Consider the following 20351-nt stretch of genomic DNA (forward strand, 5'->3'; position numbering starts at 1 on the left):
TAACACTGATGGTTTTCAAAGTTTCCAGAGAAACTGTTCTGTTCCTTTAAATGAGAGTCAATCAGGAGAGGTGGGTTAGTGACAAGATTACAGACATCTGTGCTAGACACAGGGTCCCCAGTTTTTGTTTTTGTTTGAGACAGCATCTCACTCTAGCCCAGGGTAGTCCAGAAATCATTACGTAGACAAGGCTGGCGTTGAACTCTCTATAATCCTTCTGCCTCAGCCTCACAAGTACTGGGGTTACACCCATGAGCCACTATGACCGGGATGTTCTACTTCCTCAGTAGAGAGGCAGGCGACCCCCCATCCCTGCATGCCATCACCATCCCCAACAAAGCATGACCACTCTCAGTCCCCCCAGGAGTCGGGCATGGTTGTGGTTGATTGATTTGTTAGGCCTCCTTCAGCTTTTGAGAAAGGAAGAGCAGGGCTGGGTCTCAGGTCTCTACCCAGAGCAGACATTGAGGTTCAGGCTTCTAAGCCACCTCGTTACTGCTCAAAACATCATCCCTGCTCTCAGGCAGCTGGGTGGCTCAGAGCCGTTCATTGGTAAAGCAATTTTTGTAAATGACCCAATTTCTTTCCTGGGCAAGAAGAGCAGGCATCTCACCATTTCCACACCAACCATGACTCCCTTTAGTACAAACAGATGCAAAGAGCAGATGCCTCAGAAACCCAGCCCTTGAAGAAATGATCACATGGCCTACAAGGGACAGTGCCGTCTCACAGCCATATATTTGAATTGCCGCATGACTTGCACCTCTGAAACTGGCACCTAGACTTTGGCTAGTGTGTTCTAGAGAGAGCTCGGGGCCAGTCCCACATTCAAGCAGGAGACACACCGTATTCATCAATCATCGTGGCATTATAGGGGTTAATAAGGGGAATTGTTGACTTCTTTTCTTGGGAGCCAAAAGAGACCTGCAGCTTACCCCATGATTCCTACTGGCCCTATCCCATGATTCCCACCGGCCCTATCCCATGATCCCACTGGCTTATAGGGCCCAGGAGCCACAGAGAAGCTATCACTGCATTGGGCCCCAAGCTGGAAAGCACACTAGTAAATACCTTCAATTTAAATAGGCAGGGAAGAAGGAAGACAGAGACTCTATATTAAGTCTGCTGGAGGATAAAGTTATCAATTCTGGAAATTAGTCTCATGCCAGCCTAAGAAATATTAAAGATCACCAAGTCCAATAGCAAGCACATAGGGTTTTGAAATTCATTTCCAGCTTTTTTGGTATATTTTATAGTATTTAATACTTGAAGATTTAAATGTACAAATATGGGTATGGATATGGTTAGAGAATTGCTCAGACAAAAATATAAACTCTTAAGAACCTAAATTAGAAGATTAAGAGAGCAAGAGTAGAAGAAAGGTCAGAAAGAGAAAAATGAGGCAGAGGCTCAAGAGAAGCAATAAAGGGTAAGATAATAAATCCACAGAAGGATGAAAGAGATGTAAAGATAGGACCAGAAGCCGATGGAGGCGAGACTGAAAATCAATGCCCAGGATTGATGATGCAAAGGGAGCGTCTTCAAACAACTAATAAAACAGGGTCTTAGTTACTGCTCTGTTGCTGTGGAAAGACACCATGAGCAAAGCGACACACAGAAGAAAGGTTTTATTGACTTACAGTTTCAGAGGTGAGTCCACAGCCATCAAGGCAGGAAGCATGGCGGCAGGCAGGCAGGCCTGGGGCTGGAGAACTGCTGGGAGCTCACATCTGATGAGAGAGAGAGAGAGAGAGAGAGAGAGAGAGAGAGAGAGAGAGAGAGAACTCACTTGAAATGTCATGGGCTTTTGAAACCGCAAAGCCCATCCCCAGTGACACCCTTCCTCTGACAAGACCACACCTCCAATTCTTTCTAGTTTTACCAACTGGGGACCAAACATTTCAACATATGATTCTACTGGGGACATTCTCATTCAAACCAACGCAAATTGCAAGCTTCCAATAAGACTGGACAAAGTCAAAAATATTCCACACAGGACAGAAAGGAGAGGTGACTTCAAGAATAAATGATTTTAAAGTGTTTTTTTTAAATTATGAACAATGGGGTGAGAGATGGCTCAGTGGGTCACAGTGCTTGCCTTGTAAGTCTGGCAACCTGAGTTTTATCCCCTGAACCCATGGTAGAGAATCAACTCCCAAATCATTCTTCTGACATCCACACATGCATCATAGCACACATGTGCATGTGTACACACACGCACACACACACTAAAAACTCTTAAAAATATGAACAAGCATATAACACTGCATTTCAATTCTATACAAAAATGGGACTAATTTCCACCCAGGATAGAAAATATGAAAACAGGCACAAAGAAATGGAAAGCTTGCCCTGGAGAGATGGTTCAGCAGTTAAGAGCACTTGTTCTTAGATAGGACCCAAGTTTAGTTCCCGGCACCCATGTCAGGAGGCTCACACTGCCTGCAACTCCGGTTCCAGGGCTCCAGGGCCCTCTTCTGCCCTCTACAGGCCCCTGCCCTCAAGGGCACATAGACACATAAAAGTTAATCTTTAAAAAGAAATGGGAAAGTTGAGTTGATGATAAGACCGCCAGCAATTGACTAGTAATGGAATGTCTCCATCAAGTGTCTCGGGAACAGAGTGGGACTCGAGAAAAGAGCGGGCAGGCAGTGGGCACCTACAGAGGTTGTCTGGGGTGATGCAAATCCAGACCCCAAGGCACCACCTTCCATCTATCGAATTGGCTAGAATGAGGAGCCAGGGAGCTGACCAGGCCCAGGCTTGCTAAGGACTGTCCCACCCCAGATCCCTCCTCCCTCCTGCACGGGGCGGGGCCTAGCACAGAAAGCTACCATCTCCTTTTTGTTACATTGGGTTAGCACGGAACACGAATGAGCAGGTATCACGTGTCCTACTTGATGAGATTTCATACAACACGGCACTGGCGGGACCACCAGCACCCAGAGCCCCCAGTGCTCTCATTGTTATGACCTCCTTCTCCCAAGGTTTTCTCCTAGTTTGGCTTCTGATGCCATAGATTTGGTTTGCACTGCACGCATGTGCGGACATGCGCCGCACGCAAATTGACAATAGGTATTTTATTTCTCTCCGCTTATTTTTGAGACAGGGTCATTCGCTGGACTTGGGGCTTGCCATTCCCATGAGAATCACTGCTTGGGAAACCCCAGAGATGCTCCAGTCTTCACCTCCCAGCACGGGGGTGCGGGGCTTCCCCCAAACACAGGCTGTGTAAGCTGAGTCCCACACACTGTGATTCTGTGAGGGAGCATGAGTGAGTGTGTGCTGCTGAGTGGGGTGGGATGGCAGGCGGCATTGGCCCCTACTGGCCGGGGCCCAGGTTATATGCGCGTCAGTGGGTGAGAATTTGCTATGGAGATGACATTCCAGGTAGTGGACCAGCACCTGCAGAAGCCTGTGGGTAGGCAGAGCTGGGCGGCTTTGTTGACTCAAAGAGATCCAACAGGTGTGCCATACAGGGTGGCTGTTCTTGGAAGCCCAAACCTAAGAAGGACCCACCTGAATGTCACCAAGCTAGGGACAGATTGTGGTCCCTCTATGTCCCCAGGTTGATTTTTTTTTCCTGTAAAGTGATGTTCTGGAGTGGGAGATGGGAAGCATGAACCAATCACGGAGCTAATTTCCATGTCTGCTTCCTTCTGTCTTAGCTGCAGGTGCCCGCTGCTTGCTAGAGTGTGGGAAGCCGACTTGGAGGCCTGTCAGCTTCTGGTGCAGAGCCTGTGGCTCCAGGAAGCAGGCAGTGGTCCCCATGCAGAAGATGAGAAGCAGGTGGACAGAGCAGGAGAGGCCACCTGGACAGCCTCCCTGGCTGTCCACCCAAGACCCCACCCCGAAGAGGAGAAAACCCCCTCGCAAGAGTCCTGTGAGAGGAACACTCACTCAGCCCCTTTACCACATGGTGCTGGAGGCCAACAGAAGGAGGTTTGTCCTGTGTGGGCGTGGCTTTGTCAGGGGTCCCTTGTGTGGAGCTTGGGGATAAGAACAAACAGAACGGGGGGGGGGCTATAGACCCTCATAAAGTTCCCAAAGTTTATATAACTCTAGAATATGATAACAAAATAGTATATAACTTTTTGAAGCTTAAAACATAGAAGAGCAAAGAGAAAAGCTTGGAACATTAGCTTTTTTTCAGTTTAGATGGCCCCATTGTTTTAATTCATTATAGAATAAGGTAATTAATATAGAATCATATATAGTATACACTATCAATCATATATAATATAGGTTGATATGTAGAACGTGTATTATACATCATATGTTTCATTGTATCTCTAGAGCCTATAGATTACAATATATCATTTAGGAATTCAAACATTCTAATGTATACATGTATTCTAATGTATACATGTTGTCATTTTCACCAAAACCAGATCATGATGAATGTTTGTGGTTCCTGTTTGCATGAAGCCAAAGCAAAACCAAGAGCAGAGAGCCCTGTTGTTTGGCCTGATGTGTTTGTTTCCATTAGAACGTGCTTTTACTTAATCTTTTAAATCAGAGGCTGACCCTGACAAGTGGGGAAGGCTCCCTCACACCCTGTTTCCCCAACTTTCCATCCCCCTCCTGCCCTGAGTCCAGAGTGGCTCCCTAGTTACCTGTCTTCCTCCCCCCTGAGGCTCCCGAGCTCGTTTGGTGGCTTCCGGGTACCCTTCCCATAGGTTCTGTAAGGAGGAAGCTGACTAAAGCTGATGCCTGGCGCATACTATCTCACTTTGGCCTTAAACCCTCATTGCACCGCTTCCTTTGTCTTTGCCAGGACTCAGCAAGATGGGAGGGTGGGTGGGGAGAGCACCCCAGCCAATCCACAGAGCCTCTTGCCCCCATTAGGACCAGAGCCGTTACATTATAGACCTGTGCCCTGTGCTCAGGGTAACATCCGGCCGCTATGTCTGCACTGTCTGAGGGCTGACTCTGGTCCTGTATTTGAACACATGTCCCCATGGAGAGATGAGTAGTGTCCCAGTCACTCTGGGTCCCTCAGCTGGGTAGGCTTGAAGTAGAGCCCCTGTGCTATCCAGTGTTCTCTCCGGAATAGAAGCAGCGTATGCTAAATACTTAACAACTTCTCAGGGAGCCAACATTGCACTAGGAAGGCATGGGCCATCGTAAGTCATGAGTCTATCCCAGGAGCCTGAGGCCAGCAGAGCCTCTTCAGGGTGAGAGGACAGCATTTTGTTATAGTTGTTTTATTTTAAAGAGTGTGCTGCTGTTAATCTCTGACCATGTCTAATTTATAAGTCAAGCTTTGTCACAGACAGATCTACATATGAAACATTGTTGTCTTTGGGTTTGATGCTGTCTGTGGTCTCAGGTGTGCACTGAGGCGGCCCAGGAACATTGTCCCCTTGGGGAAGCTGTGACATTGTCTTACTGCTAAGAATCAGGACTGAATATGAGAACAGGTGGTCTTAGCTCAAGACTCAGAGTGGTCAGAGGAGGAGAGGCCTCAGCTTGGAATCTCTGCTCCTGTTCTGTTTCTGCTGCTGGGAGACTTCATCTCTTTATCCACTGACACAACACCAGCAACAGCGTGAGCTGGAAGGATGGCTCAGCGGGCAGAGAGCTTGCTGTGTAAGCAAGAGCACTTGAGTTAAATGCCCAGCACCCACATAGAAGGCTTGGCAAGGCAGTGTAAACTTGTAATCCCAGCTCTTGGAACTCAGGAGGACCCCTGAGTTCGCCTGCCTTTCCAAATCTTTGAGCCTCAGGGAAATGAGAGACACTGTCTCAAAAAACAAGGAAGATTGATACCTGAAGTTGACTTCTGGCTTCCATATGCATATACACAAATATGAATGGTCTCTCTGTGCACAACAACACCTATGCTCACCCCTCTGTACACACATGAACTTACATACAAACTCATACACACATACCTGCACATAGATACTCAGACACAAAAATAACAATGGCCATAAAAGTGAAGAAAGAATAATCAGAACTAAGACTTTTTGGCATCAGTTCCCTTTCTTGTTACCATGACAGAAGCAAGAGAGGAGAGAATGTCTTCAGCTCACTATTTCAGAGGCCCTGGCCTGTCCTGGCGAGGGAAGCATGAGCAGAGCATGCTACCTCACATGAGGCCGTCTCTTTGGCCTCGTTAGCTGTAGTGTCTGTGCACATGGTGAAACCCAGCAGATAAGCATTTTGAAAATCCCCAGTTGTGGGTTTCTCTGCCAATGCAATAAACCAAATCCAGCCAAATTAATAAAACCAGGTTTAATAAACAGAGCAAAGCATCTCCCAGGTGACTCTCAGGGGCTGGCAGGAGAGAAATCACATGACAGGTTTAGGGGCCAGGTCTTAAATATCCTGTAGGTGTGGTCCCAAGATTCTTAGGGGGAGGAGCCTCTACCTCTGCTTGGCAGGCTTTCTAGAGGCCGGATCAGAAGAGAGAGAGGTGGTGCTGGGGCTAAGGTGGGCCTTCCACCTAAACATAGCAGTGTTAATTTTTGTATCCCTGGCTCTCAGGAGGCCACAACACCCCAAACCCCTTTTGATAATCTACTTTGCTCCCATTGTCAGGAGGAGGGCGTGAGCAATGAATGAGAGTAAGGCCTAAGGAGAAACAGGGATGGCTTGTGTTTGTAGGAAGATTTTAGACCCCTGAAGCTCAGAGGTGTGATAGTTGGGGGTCTTCTGGGGGAGGTGGTTTTGGCCTCCTGTCTTGCTTTTCAGGGCTATTGAAGTCTGGGGGACGATGTGTTTATCTTGAGGCAAAATGTTTCTTTGCTTTGCAGCCCCAGGTGTGTTTAGCGTTGCAAGGCTCCGCTGGACAGGGCTACCCCGCACTGCTTTTCCTATTGAAGTACGGCACCCGGGGGGCAGGCAATTGCTTTTCAATCCAAATCTTCCATGACGAATCTAGGGCTTCTGACAGAGGTCCACAGGGAGATGGTTTCAAAGCTTTTCCTGTGCTTATCTGGCCAGCGCAGTGATAATGCATTTCGGAGGCACATTGTCTCTCTGGAGCACCAGCCCGGTGGCTGAAGGTCCCCGCCTGGCTACTCAGAGCCATTGCCTTCATTCTGCAGCTGAGTCCGGGAAGGCAAAACCCTTTTTGAGGCTTTGTCCCAGAGGAAGTCAGCAGCCCAGCTGTGGGCTGCATGGTGTGCCCGGATTGTGAGCGTCCTTTCTTTTCTGGTGTTCCGAGAGCTCCCTGCAGAGCTGTTAGCTGCTGTTGGCCCTGGCTTATAGATGGTGGTACTGACATCGGCACAGGAGCCAGGCAGAAGCTGGGGCAATCAGCATGTTAGGTTCCTGTACTGAAGGGGTGCTGCCCATGCTGGCTGTTCTGACCCCAGTACCTTTGGGATTCTTTCTTTCCTGACGGTAGCCTGCCCCCTCCAGCTGCTTTCTGTCCTACTAATGAGCTGCCCCCTGCCAGGCTCCCTGGACAGCGTGGCCCCCTCTGATCTCCCTCCCAGCTGTGTCCTTTCCAAACCATAAGCTGCCACCAAGCAAGCTAAAGAGAAGCTGGTGTCATGGAGGAATCACACGCAGTACTTTAGCAACTGAAAAGTTGCTACTGATCTCTGTAAACAAAGAAATGAGCAATAAAGACAAAAGCAGACGCCATAGCTTCGCCTCTTCTGAGTCTACATCCAGAATACTAGGGGTAGGACAATGAGAGGCCCTTCCCCAGTCATCACAGAATAATGGCCGATACTGCACTCATAGAAGACAATTGATAAGGGGGGGGGAAAGTGGCAAATTTACTTAATCAAAGTGTTATGAGACACAGGAGCCTTTAGAAATAGCCCAGTGGCTCAGGGGAAGCTCTGGGTTTTTTGTTTTGTTTTGCTAAGGTTTGAGGGAGAATGGGAAGTGTGTTATGGTCTGGACAAGAACTGTCCCTCTGAAAGTTCTTGTGTTAGGGCTTGACATCAGCTGGTGACAGTGTATTGAGAAGCTGAGGTAATTTCAGGAGGTGCAGCCTAGCACTGGGTCACTGGGAGGAGGCGAGGGTGGCCATTGAGGCTATGCTGCCTCTGGCCCCTTCTTGTCCTGCTTTTGACTTCCTGACTGTTGTACTTTGAATGTGAAATGTTCCCTAGACTCCTAGGTTTGAACATTTGATCCCCAGTGGGTGGCGCTGTTTGGGGAGGTTGGAACCTTTAGGTGGCTGAGCCTTCTTGAGGAAGTAGGTCACTGGGGACAGCCCTTGAGAGGTAGCCTGACCCTCTCTCCTGTTCATTGTCTGCTAGCTAGAGGTGAGATGTGGCTAGTCAGCCTCCCATCCCTTTCCACCATGTCTTCCTTGCCTACTGCCATGTCTTCCTCACCCATGGTGAGTGGGTGATACCGACCCCTGGCCACGATCCTGGATTGTAGAAGCAGAGAAAGGGATCTGAGCCATAGGTACTGTGCCTTCATTGTTCTTTGCTTGTTGACTGTGGGTTCAATGTGACCGCCTAACATAAGCTCCTGCCTCTGTGACTTCCACGTCTTGATTAGAACCTTGACCTGTGATGTATAGTAAACCCTTTCTCCTTCAGTTGCTTTTGTCAACATATTTTTATCACAACAATGAACAGGAACCCAAGCCACAGTGCAAGAACATACACAAAATGCCCTCTTCCTGCAAGGCCACAGTTATCAAGTTCTGTCCAAGCACACGGAGCCCAGCAACCCGTACTGAATCCTCGGATCACTGAGCCCGATTAGACCCTTCATCTATTCACTCAGTGTGTTTCAGGCACCTTGGTCACGGAGTTGAAAGGCTGCAGGGCAGAGCTCTGAGTCGGGAAGTCGGTGGGTCACTGCTCTGAGGAACCTTGGTTCCGCTGCTCAAAAAACCCCAGAACTAGCTTGCTGAGTGAATTTGGAAGACTTTGGAGGTGTAAGCTGGAGAAACTCCAGATTACTGAAAGCACAGAAAACGAGGCCAGACTTTCGAGTCTCAGATGGGAATGAGGTGTCCACTAGGAGTTCGTGTTGCCTTCGGGAAAACCATGTGTCTGAACCCAGAGGTTCACGGAATCCTCTCTCTCTCCAGTTAATTATAACAAGTGTCCTGGCCACAGCAGTGAAAGCTCCCCAGTGCAGGCAGATGCAGAGAACTAACTGTGCTTGCACCACGGGGAGGACTTAAGGAGAGCCGCTGAGCAGGGGTGTAGCGATGCTATCTGCTCAGAACTCCTTGACCGTCTCAGTAGCGTTCCTTCCCCTGTGAGGGGCTAAGATACTGAAAACACACACACTCAGGTGCTGATCAGTCAGTGTAGGGCTGAGGTCTCCTGAGGGGTCTGCCGAGTGACTTTCAAGGGACCCTTCTTGCATAAGCCTTACTACAAGCCGTCACCCGCAGTTTCCAATTGGGCTGTCTTTAACGTGAACGGAACACTTCAGAGGCAGGGGCACAGCCGTCTTCTGTCTCCTTTCCCGTCTCTTTAACACGGTGATTGTATCTTTCCAAGATTTCCCATTTTAAAAAATGTAGAAAAGAACTTGATTTTCACACTAATATCGCACTGTTTTATAGGAACATATTTAAATTATATAATTAGGATGTTAAATACCATTGGCATAAATAGGTTTAGAAACCATTCAACCAAAACGAATGCAAGTTCTCTGCCTTCCAGCCTGGCGTTGGCCTTGGGGCAGAATGGAGGGAGCAGGTGGGTAAGGGAGGGGCTTCCTCTGTAGCCAGTGAGTGGCTCCTGCTGGTCCTTTCCCGTTAATTAAAGTCTCTGCCTGCTGCCAGCCTCCTTCACCTGCCCCGGGGAAGGAAGTTGGTTCCTCTGATCCGCCTGCTTCCTGCACTTCTGGAAAAGCGCGGAATCGCTCTTCGTGCTCCAGGGCCCAGGGTGGGGGCATCTCCACACTTCTTCCATTAATTAAGCATAGCTCAGTGCTTCTGAGAAAACAGCCTCAGGGCCCCTGGCGTCTCCCACCACGGAAACTCTTTGTCATTTGCTGGCCAAGTCGGAGGGGATAGACAGCAGGGTGGTCACTGTCACCACAGGCCGGCAGGGACACAGTCACACCCTGGCAGCACGGGCTTCACTAACAGCTACCAAATGCACACTGGTGCTCTTTGAGCAGCGGAGAGGTTTTTCTCCCAGGGTTTCCTGTTTCTGGAAATGAACTTACGGTCTGCCCTTCATCGTATCCAAGCCACATCTAATCCCCCAACAGGACCAGGACAGCTAGGGAGGGGATATTCTTGTCCCCCATAGATGAGTTGTAAGCCAGGACTGGTTATCCAGTCTAGGAATAGGCAAGAGTCCTGGCTGAGTAGATCCTTCATCTTATGTCTGCCCCAGGGGTGTTACTCCTTCCTTTCCAATGCCTTTCTGTCTGTCTAACCTGGCTGTCTGTTTTCTCAGACGCCGGCCCTTCCCCTCCTCATGCATTGTTGAGGGACATTGTTCACAGCAAAGCAGGCCTCATCTCTCCGACAGAAGTGGGCGGCAGACGCTGACAAGCTAGGGCCACAGTTTGAGAAAGAAAACTGGCCGTGTACTCTTCTCCGTCTGGGGGACACTACAGGGTCTCACGAGGGACAGGTCCCACTAACCCAAGTGTCCATCATCTCTCAGCAAACTGCAGGTGTCCATGGCCATACAGAAAAGGGCAGGTGCATTCTGGGATGTCAACATTGAGAATCTAGGCTAGGTCTTGACTCTGAAAACGGTTTCTCCCACACTCTCATTGGCACACAGCCTGGTTTTGTTTGTTTGTTTGTTTGTTTTTTTTGTTTTTTTTTAAAAAACACTCAGAAATCCAAGTTTTTATGACTCTTAGCACACATGGGTGACATGTGCCATTTATTCTTTTCGGTCTGCTTTACTCTGCCGGTCTGTGTACCCTTAACCACAGATGTCTTCAAGTTTATTCCCACGAAGGAGTCCCCAGCTGTGGTCTGTCTGCACTTACTTCTTTTAGAAAAATGTTCCAAAAGATTTATTTTTATTTATATGCCTGTGTATGCCACACATTCATGGGGGTGTCCGCAGAAGCCCGAAGAATGTGTCAGAGCCCCTGGAGTTGAGGTAATAGGCGGCTGTGAACTGCTCCGTGGAGGAGCTCAACCCAGCTTCTCTGAAGCAGCGAGCACTCTTAACTCTTAGCCATCTCTGCTGCCCCGTCTGCGCTTTCTCAGCCAAAGAGCCCTGGTGGTTTGTTGTCTCTCTCCCCAGACTCTGAGTCTTCACAGAAGGGAGATTATCCAGGCACTGCCTGACGCTGTAGATCTTATTTGTTGACAGGTTTTTCTCAGAAGGTTCTATGAAAATCTGGCCCACTCAGTTTTGGCTCTGTGGATTTTTAAAAAAATTGTTGGTTTTTTTTTGTTTGTTTTGTGGATTTTAAAAAAGTTTTTGGGTCTTTTTGTTTGTTTGTTTGTTTGGAGTGTGTGTGTATGTGTGTGTGTGTGTGTGTGTGTGTAGAAGCTAGAGTAAATTCCGGGTGTCATTCCTCGGGTACTGTATATATTGCTTTTTTGCCGCATGGGCTAGACTAGTCAGCGAATCCCTGGCCTTGCGGGTCTCAGGCTCCCCAGCACTGGGATGAAGAGTGCAGGGCAACACAGCTGGGCTGGAGCTCGGGTCCTCCCGCTTGTTCAGCAGGCTCTTTACCACAGAGCCACAGTCCAGCTTTGATGTCCAAGCCCAGAGTGCTGAAGGGAAGCAGTGCAACCCCTCCTGGGTTATCCTGTCATTCCTGGCCTTGTGTGCACTGGGAAACACAGGCCCATTTACGCTGTGCCGTCTGGCTGGTTCTCCTACTATCGAAGGTGTTGGTTCTGCTTAACACTAAATAAAACAGACCCCATTTATCCGTGAACTCGCTTCTCAAAGCCTACTTTGGACAAGCTTAGGGCACTTGAAGACAGCGCACACCTTGCTCAGCCCTGAAGAGGTCTAAATGTTTCAGATGCCTTGTGCCCCTTCAAACATCTGGACGCTTTTAAAAGCGAAACCCAGCCACTCCGGGTGTGACCACACAATGCGGAATTTAGACGAATGTTTCTATTCTCTGGTATAATAAAGACGCCCCCTTGGAGTCCTGGTGTGTCTCTCTGCTTCATGGAATTTACACAGTGACTGCAGCTCTCAGCGTGGATGTGGAAAGAGAAGCTTATCATAGAATCTGTTTCATATAGATATGCGGGATGCTCTGTGTGTGACGGACAGGCATTTGTCTGAGGTAATGATTCTTTATGAAGACGGCATTTTTGGAGGAAAGAGGCAGATCATAAAGCATCCCTGGGATGCGTTTGCAGAGAAACTACCTGGAAGCCAGCCAGAGGCCGGGGCGGTAATAGTGAGCCGAGGAGAGGCATTGGCGTCCACTAAGCTCTTCCACGGTGGTAGTCTCATCTGCTTTACCTCAAGCTGTAGGAAAGGGAATGAGGCTTAGCAGCAGAGCAGGCATCCTGGGGCTCAAATCAAACTTTGGGGTTTTTAAGTGTGTGTGTGTGTGTGTGTGTGTGTGTGTGCATGCACGTGTGTGTGTGAGCATGCATGCGTGCATACGTGCATGAAGTGCAGGATTTTGGATATTGGCATAGCTTGGCAATCCCTAAATGCCAATGCCTTGACAGCTACTGGAGAAGATGGCTCAGTCCCCTATCTTTCCCTGACTGTGTAGCCTGTGACTTCCACTGTAGGAAGGAGGTTTTTTTGTGATAGGTGGCTATGGCAGACACCGTATTACATGACTGAGGAAAATAGGGCCCTGGGTGAGCTGACTGAGTTATGGCAGAGGACAATAGCCAAGATGGCGGCTCAGGCAGGAGCTTGTGGTCTCCATCTTGCCTGTCACCTTCCCCCAACCCCGCAACAACAATGGAGGTTGGCTGTGGCTTTGGAATCCAGTCCCAGGTTAGCGTACTTCCTATACATACATAGGCCTGTTAAATCCTCGCGATAGTTGATTTATTATTTAGTTACATGGTTTTTCTTGTTCAGTTGTTTGACTCCAATACCTCATCCTGCCTCTTCCCTTAGAATGGCTTTGGAGAACAATTTGAGATGTTGGCTATTTAAACAATGTCAATCCAGTGTGTGACCAAAGGGGTGGCCTGTCTGCTTGAGTTTGCAGTAGATCACCACCGATGGTGACATTTCCAAAACCGTGCATCCTGTGCAGTGAGGGGCCTTTCCTATGGCACACACAGAGCACACCTCACCTAGCAATGATTTTAATGGACTTCCTATTCCAAAGGATCATATTCATATATCATGTTCATATACTCAATAATATATAAGACTTTCTCATGCTGTAGGTACAGCCTAACACCAAGTGCTCATCAAGACAGCCCTTATTATTGGAATATGAACTCCAGTTCAAAGCTTCTAAATGTTGTGTTTCCCAAATGTGCTATCCAAGGACTTAACCACCTTTACAGGAGGTGTGACTAAGTAAAAAAAGCCCTCAAAGATGCTGGCCGTGGAGTGTTGATGGTCCCGCCACACATGTGGGTTAGTATCCTGCCAGCCATTGGATCTAAAGTGCACATTTTAGGTCTGTACTTTTAGAAACTTGTCTTGAAAATGTTCTGCTCATCAAAGGGAGCTCTACTTTCTGTTTTAAACCAGGCTCCTTGAACTAAGAGAGCAGGACAGAAGTCTGACATCAGCTCTAACAACACAGCTGAAAAAGGTCTGTAATGGACCTGCGGGTTTGATCACAAGGTGACCTGCAAATGATGTTTGGAGTGATGCTGGCTCTGCTGAACTCACCCATGGAGGGACTGCCTGTAAGGTCACAGGGCATCCTCTGAGGTCAATAAAAGGTGTGTGTGCGTGTGTGTGCACACATGTGTGTATGTATGTGTCACATGATGCTGTCTGGGAGTGCAAGAAAGGGATCATTTTCTCTTCATATTAAAAAATTACAAGGTGTTCACCAGACACCTAGACTTCCTAGAAAAGCCATTTTATAGTACTGGAGAAACTGGGGTTATGTCTCAGGCGTCTTAGTCTCATTAATAAAAAAGTTAAGAACAGAACACGGAGGGTTAGGGAGGAAGAATGCAATCAAATGAAAGCCTAAGGATGATTTGTTAGCATTGAAAACCCCAGGGGAGGCGAGCTGTAAATCTTATAGGGAGGAGAATGGAGAAGAGAAGCAAGCATGGGCAGCATCCACAAGAAGGTAGCAGAAAAGCTTGGCTCAGGTAACCCTAAATAGGGGACAAGGACTTGTCCCCTCCTGGAGACAGTTTCTATTTTCAACACATATGTCCATGTATGTGTGCATGCGCACATGTGTGTGTTCATAAAATGCTGTTGTAGTCATTCAAGACCAGCAGCTGCCCCAGAAGCAGAGGGATTACCCCAGACAGGTAATTATAGTCTGTATTGAGGCATAGACAGGCATTTGATGTTTGGAAAAGGCTTCTTTATCTGGCTCTGCCCATCCATCTTGAGAGCATCGTCTGTCTAGTACCGTCTAAGATACCGCAAAGCTTCTTCAGGACTTTCTGTATTAGCTTATATTTTATTGCTGTCACCAAGTGCCTAAGTCTGGGCACTTTATAAAGAAGAAAGGTATATTATAGTTCCCAGTGAGTCTAACAGTTCATGGTCAGTCAGACAGCCCCATTGTTTGGCCTCTGATGAGGGACCCTGTGGCTCCGTGACCTCTCAGTAAGTGGCATTACATCATACAGAGTCAATCACACAGTGAGAGAGGAAGTCAGAGAGGCTTATTCTTTCATAACATTCCTACCAGTAGTAGAGTAACCCCAGACACTAGCATCCATCCCTTCTCAAAGCAGCCCCTGGTGGCCCCACCTGCTCCCATCCAGCCCTGGCTGAGTACCGCTGCCCTGGGGACGAGTCTCCCCACAAGAGCTTTACAAGGCTAAAACAAATCTAACCCTTAGCACTGGGCAGGGGAAGGGCTCAACAGGCAAGGGCTTCCTTGGAGGGAGGCAGGAGAGGGGGGTCAGCAGAGATGTCAGAACATCTTTGGGTTGCAGCCTGGTGGAGGAACAGGGCAGCAGATTGCTGGAGTTTGTGTGGGCGGGGCTTCCTCATGGAGGTGTTCCCTGAAGAGGAATTACAAGGGTCTGAGGACTGGGGGGGTGTGCCGGGGCCCAGGAGGGGAAGAGCCATGAGGCAGTTTGCCTTCTGCAGAGACTTGTTCATTCTGACCCACAGGGAAAAACAGAAGCCCCTCTGGGTAAATGACAGACGGGTTGTCTAGGAAAGAAAAAAAATAACAATTTGAATTGCTGAAAAGACTGCTCAAGGGGCAAATTACAGGAGGGCTTACAGGGCAGTTTTCAAAGACACTTTGCTACAGTTCACACTAAATCACCCTCAGAACTGCTGATCCGGAGAAAGCCCAACTCAGCCAAGAATCCTGAGAGGAGGCAGAATGGGCGTGGTGGTAATTTTTAATTACCAAGTATCAATCATACAAGTTTTCTTTGTCTGATGCATCACAGACACTGCAGAGGTGCCCGACTCAACACTGTCAGGATAAACATTGCCGCTTCTGGTTCCTGTGGGCACTGGACCTGGAGGGAGGACCCCGCCTTCTCCCGTTTTTAGGAGCTGAACCCTCCAGGAACTCAGAGCTGTCTCTGTGTTTCCCTGAGGTGGACTAGGAGCTACTAGTCTTGGTGCCCAGGTCATCTGAGACATTTTCCTTAGATGGAGAAGAAGGGACGATGCCAGGTGGTCCCTGAGACCCGCCCAGCTGGCACCCTGTCCTGGGAGGTAGAGCTCTCTCGGGGAACCCGGGATGCCCTCAAAACCTGTGTCTGTGCCAGCTGTTCGCTGATGCCTATACTTTGATAGTTTCAGAGGGGCTTGTGCCCCAGGCAGGCAGACCCCAGTGTGGGACCTCCAGCCAACATGTGCATCTTACTTCACCGTTTGGACTTACACGGGATCTTCAGTGTTTCTGGGTTTTCCTGGGGGACAACTTGAACACATTTCCTTTATTCTGAGGGGAGGAGACAAGTCTTCATCATGTTTTGTCTTATTAACTTTAGATGGGTTCTTCACAGCAGAAGAAATGCGCGAGGACAGAAACTGGCGTGTGGTTCTCAGGAAAACCCCGTTCCTTTCCGCGGGGCACCCCAGGGTGTGCAGATCCCGACCCCCCACCCCTAGCTGGAGAGAACAGCTTCAGATGGCTGTTGTTAGAGAAGGAAGAAGCCAGCCCTGGTGTAGAGGGCTCCACACTTCCCAAGAGGCCACGCTCTCCCAAGTGAGCAGCACACACACACACACACACACACACACTCAGCACCAGGAAGAGACCGCGCTCTCCCAAGTGAGCAGCACACACACACACACACACACACACACACACACACACACACACTGAGCACCACCATTGAGGCAGAGCATCCCCCTTATTCTCCTTCCACGCAGCCAACACGCACCTTAGTAGGTGTAAAGGCTGGGCAACAGTGACCATGTTTCTTTCTCCCGCCCCTCACAATGTAAATCTCTCATGAGGCTGAGTGTTCACCAAAGGGCCATTTCCTCTCAAGGTCAGAGGGAAGTAAGGGCATGGTCCTATTACAATCAAGTATGTTGGTCTTACTGTTACATGTCTTTTGGAGGATTTTTACCTGGAAATGATCTGTACTTCACACCACACACACACACACACACACACACACACACACACTGCCTCTAACCATTCTCACTATGCCTGGGCTGTTTTCTCCCATTATTTTGCTGGGCTCCTAATGCTTTTATCTTTGTGTGGTTCAAATCTTCTATTTCTCTTGGGCATGTGCACACACCCGTATGATTTTTTCCATGCTTATTACAAAGTCTTAATAGAAATAATCCCAATTTAAATATGTAAATTGTTTCTCTGTGATATATTTCAGGAAGAGTAGTCACCCAGCACCAAGTCACAGGACAGGGACAACTAACAGGGCTCGCTGTAAGGTCTGAGGTGGCCCAAGTTCACACCCATACTGCCAGCCCGCACGACGTGTTCAGAGATGGCCTGCCTGGGGGAATTGTGAAGCTGTACTTTTTAGTTTGTTCCATTTAACTTTTATTTTTCATTAGCTGATCCTTTTGGAACAAGACTGAGGTGTTTGGTTTGCTTTACTCGGAGTGTTGGGTCCCTTCTTTTCCTGTCGGTGGTCACAATTTCACCTACCCACACTGTTTTGCATTCCAAGTGTGACACGTGATCCAGCCACTGCCAATCATTGCTCTGCAGATGTCCCCTCCTTCTGATTGATTTTGGGCGTGACCATGGTGTTTGTTAGTCAGGCTGCCATCCTCAGAATCCCACAGCTAACCCAGGAGAGCTGTCTGTGTGTCCTGACTGTACACAAAGCCCTCGGGATCCCAAGGCTGACTCATGATCTTTTCCTTATTCTCTGACCAGGAATCTCACATCATTTCTGCTGAAGTTGGAGAAAAATGTGAAGCCATAGGCGTGAGGCTCCTGCACCTCGAAGATCAACTTCACAGAGCCATCCACAGTCCCGATGAAGCTCTCTTTCATATCCTTTCCATTTTTCAGAAGTTACTTTGCAAGAGAAAATCTAAAAATGCGTACCACATCCCCGTGCCTCTGCAGATGGAGGGGAACCAATGCCACTGTTACCTGTAGTTCAGCGCATCTTGGATCTGAGTTGATTCTGTGTGGAGGACTTCACCTCTGGTTTTTGTAAACCATCCAATCTTTTCAATTATCAAACCCAGCTGCTAAGTATTAGCCACAGAGTTCAGTTAGGCACACAGCCAAAACCAAGGCAAAATGGAGGTTTTGGGAGCTCAAAGATGAGTCTGTGTGGCCATAGGGAAACAACCAGAAAGAGCCAAACAGTTTAGTGGCTCACCTCCATAAAGGCCTCTTCAATACCTAGAGATGCAAAGCCTTCTTTGAAGTCCTTTGTTCTGCCTTCGGCATGCCATAGATAGTGGGGTGTCCAAACTAATACCTTCTTTCTGACGTCTAACACATACTCGTGGTTAAGCTTCGCATAGTCCTTTTTGGTGCTGAAAATTCTATTTTCTTGCACTAACCTCCGCATCTTAATGCCACAGCTACAGACGCCTACCTCAAAGCTAGCTGGCCTAATCAGGTGGGAAGAGGACACACGGGCTCACTTGTGTATGCAGCGGGTATTAGGATTTATTGACGGAATCGGTGTTAGGGTTTAGTGGCAGAGTACCTTGGCGGATCTGGGCCAATTCCTGCTGCAAAGAGATCGCACCACACAGCAGATAGCATGTAAGGGATTTGTTGAGATGTGTTTGTTGTCTTGGAGTGGGGGCATGGGAGAGAGAGAGAGACAGACAAAGAGACTGGAAGGCAGAGAGAAAGACCAAGAGAAGGCTGTGATGTTGGGAGTGGCCTTTAAAAGGGCACACATGTTACATAGGGAGAACACACAACTTGTAGTTACAGCGGTAATGTACCGCACCTGTTGGAGGCCGACCCTGAGGTTTGGCGTCTGCCGGTGCTGAGTCCCTGAAGGGCAGACTGGGGGAGCATCTACTTTCTAACAAAGGGGCACACACGTCCCTGGTGGTGGACACATGTTCGTCACTGGTGAGCTCTTTGGAAGAGCGTGACTGGGTTCTGAACTAGTTCCATCCTGACTGAAAGCCGCTTAGGTTTTATTTGGCTTACACTTCCTGTTTAAATTTCATCTCTGGGGGACAGGCTAGGAGCTCAGGTGGCCAGACTAGTCACACAGTCGAAAGCAGAAAGCAGCAGACGCACCCATGCGGCCTGCTTGCTTACTCAACGAGCTTTCTCGTCTCTTGTATAACTCAGGGCCCAGCCTAGAAAAATGTGCCAGGGGGCTGGATCCCCGTAGTTCAGTTAACAATCAAGACAGCCCCCCACAGGTCCACCTGATGTAGACAGTTCTTCAGAAGGTTCCCCTCTCAGGTGATTCTGGGTCCCAGCAAGGTGTCAGTTAAAGAGTCACATGGTAACGCAGGTGGGGAAAGGCATACGTAGCCTACCCCAATCCCTCAGTTTAGTTTGTCACAGGCCGCCCTTTGTATGTTACTCTCTTTGTTTATCCGTGTGTGGGAAATTTAGGTATTTTGGTCTTTGTTTCTCACTGCCTGACTTTTTAGAACCTTAGTGTCTGTTTTACTTTGTCTCCATGCATATATTTAAGTCGCTTTGGACAGCCAAAAGCTGTTCTTATTCAGACCTGTTCAGATGCGTGGCCAGGCACAGAGGCAGTGTGTTTCCTGATGACTTTACATGCTTATCAACTCAGCGGGCTTTTCTTTGAATGGCTTCTGCCATCGTTTCTACCTTTTTAAAGAGCATTCAGTTCTGCACAGCCTCCTGCCTCTTCCAACTCCAGGATAGATGCCATTACGGCACAGTTGCCTTAGGAAGCAGAAGGAGAAGGAGGTAACGTGTTAATAGATCACAGACTTGGATGCTTCTAGCGGGTGTGTTGTCTATGAAATTGAACAGTGATTGTTGACAGAGGCAAAGACTGGGAGTGTGTGTGTGTGGGTCCCAGGTCTGCCAGGCTTGGGAGGGGTTGGGACAGCTGAGCGGAATGTGGCTCATGATCTAAACTATTATGGTGCGAAGGCATGGTAGCTGGTGATGCTACCCTTCGTGGTGAGAGTTCATGGGGGTGACTTCTTATATCTTCAGTAGCTCAGGAAACAGAGAGCTCCAGCCAGAAGTAGGGGGCAGGGGACCAGGATTAAGACCCTCAAGGCTCGTCTCCAGTGACCCACTTACACCAGTCAGGAGTCACTGCTTAAAAGTTCCACAACCCCACCACGCAGCCCTACCAGCTGTAGACCAAGCGTCCAAGCACTTGGGCCCATCCAGGACATTTCAAATGAGTACCATACCACCAGGGGCAGGAAGTATTGGGTTAGGTATGAAATCAACCCTTCCGTAGATAACATCTACACCGCAACACATATTTACCCCAACTTTCCCCGGAATCCAGGCCGTGTTCTGTGTCACTGGGCAAGAATAACATACAGAATGCATCTTTAAGCTCCGTGAAGTAGCACTTGGATTCGGGTATAATAATGAGTCTGAGTCGGGAGGCCGCATTCACAATGCTCTGTGGGGCTCCCTCACAAACAAAAGCTGTTGTTTCAAATTAGAATTTATCAAGGCATCCAAAGAGGCTGCAGGAATCCCCCAGCCAAAGTCTGGCTGGTATGTGTTTTCCTTTGCAATCAAAGGCACAATGCTGAGTGTTCCTGAAAGAAAAGGCTTGGAACCAGTAACGCAGCAGAACAGAACAGAGCAGGGAGGGCGGTGTCTCCCTTGATCCCACTAAGCACGCTGCCAGGACCACTGTGTACACGTAGCAGATGATGCGTGTTTAGCCCACGTCCACGCTAGAGCTTGCTGATGTAAACCCACATGGGACACCT

General features: G+C 48.6%; 1 protein-coding gene across 2 annotated transcripts in view; it reads left to right on the plus strand.

Annotated features, from left to right (window-relative positions):
- The window catches only part of Disc1 (DISC1 scaffold protein), a 170784-nt gene that overhangs the window by 143505 nt on the left and 6928 nt on the right, over positions 1–20351 (plus strand). Inside the window, exons 11-12 of one of the 2 annotated variants that reach the window (XM_075977689.1) lie at positions 3669–3942; positions 17350–17467. In XM_075977689.1, the coding sequence (XP_075833804.1) occupies positions 3669–3942; positions 17350–17467 (392 nt within the window). Of the gene's footprint in view, positions 1–3668; positions 3943–17349; positions 17468–20351 lie in introns of those variants that run through there. The other variant, XM_075977684.1, reaches the window with a different exon arrangement.

The sequence above is a fragment of the Microtus pennsylvanicus genome, chromosome 6 (genome assembly GCF_037038515.1).
Source record: "Microtus pennsylvanicus isolate mMicPen1 chromosome 6, mMicPen1.hap1, whole genome shotgun sequence".
NCBI lineage: Eukaryota > Metazoa > Chordata > Mammalia > Rodentia > Cricetidae > Microtus > Microtus pennsylvanicus.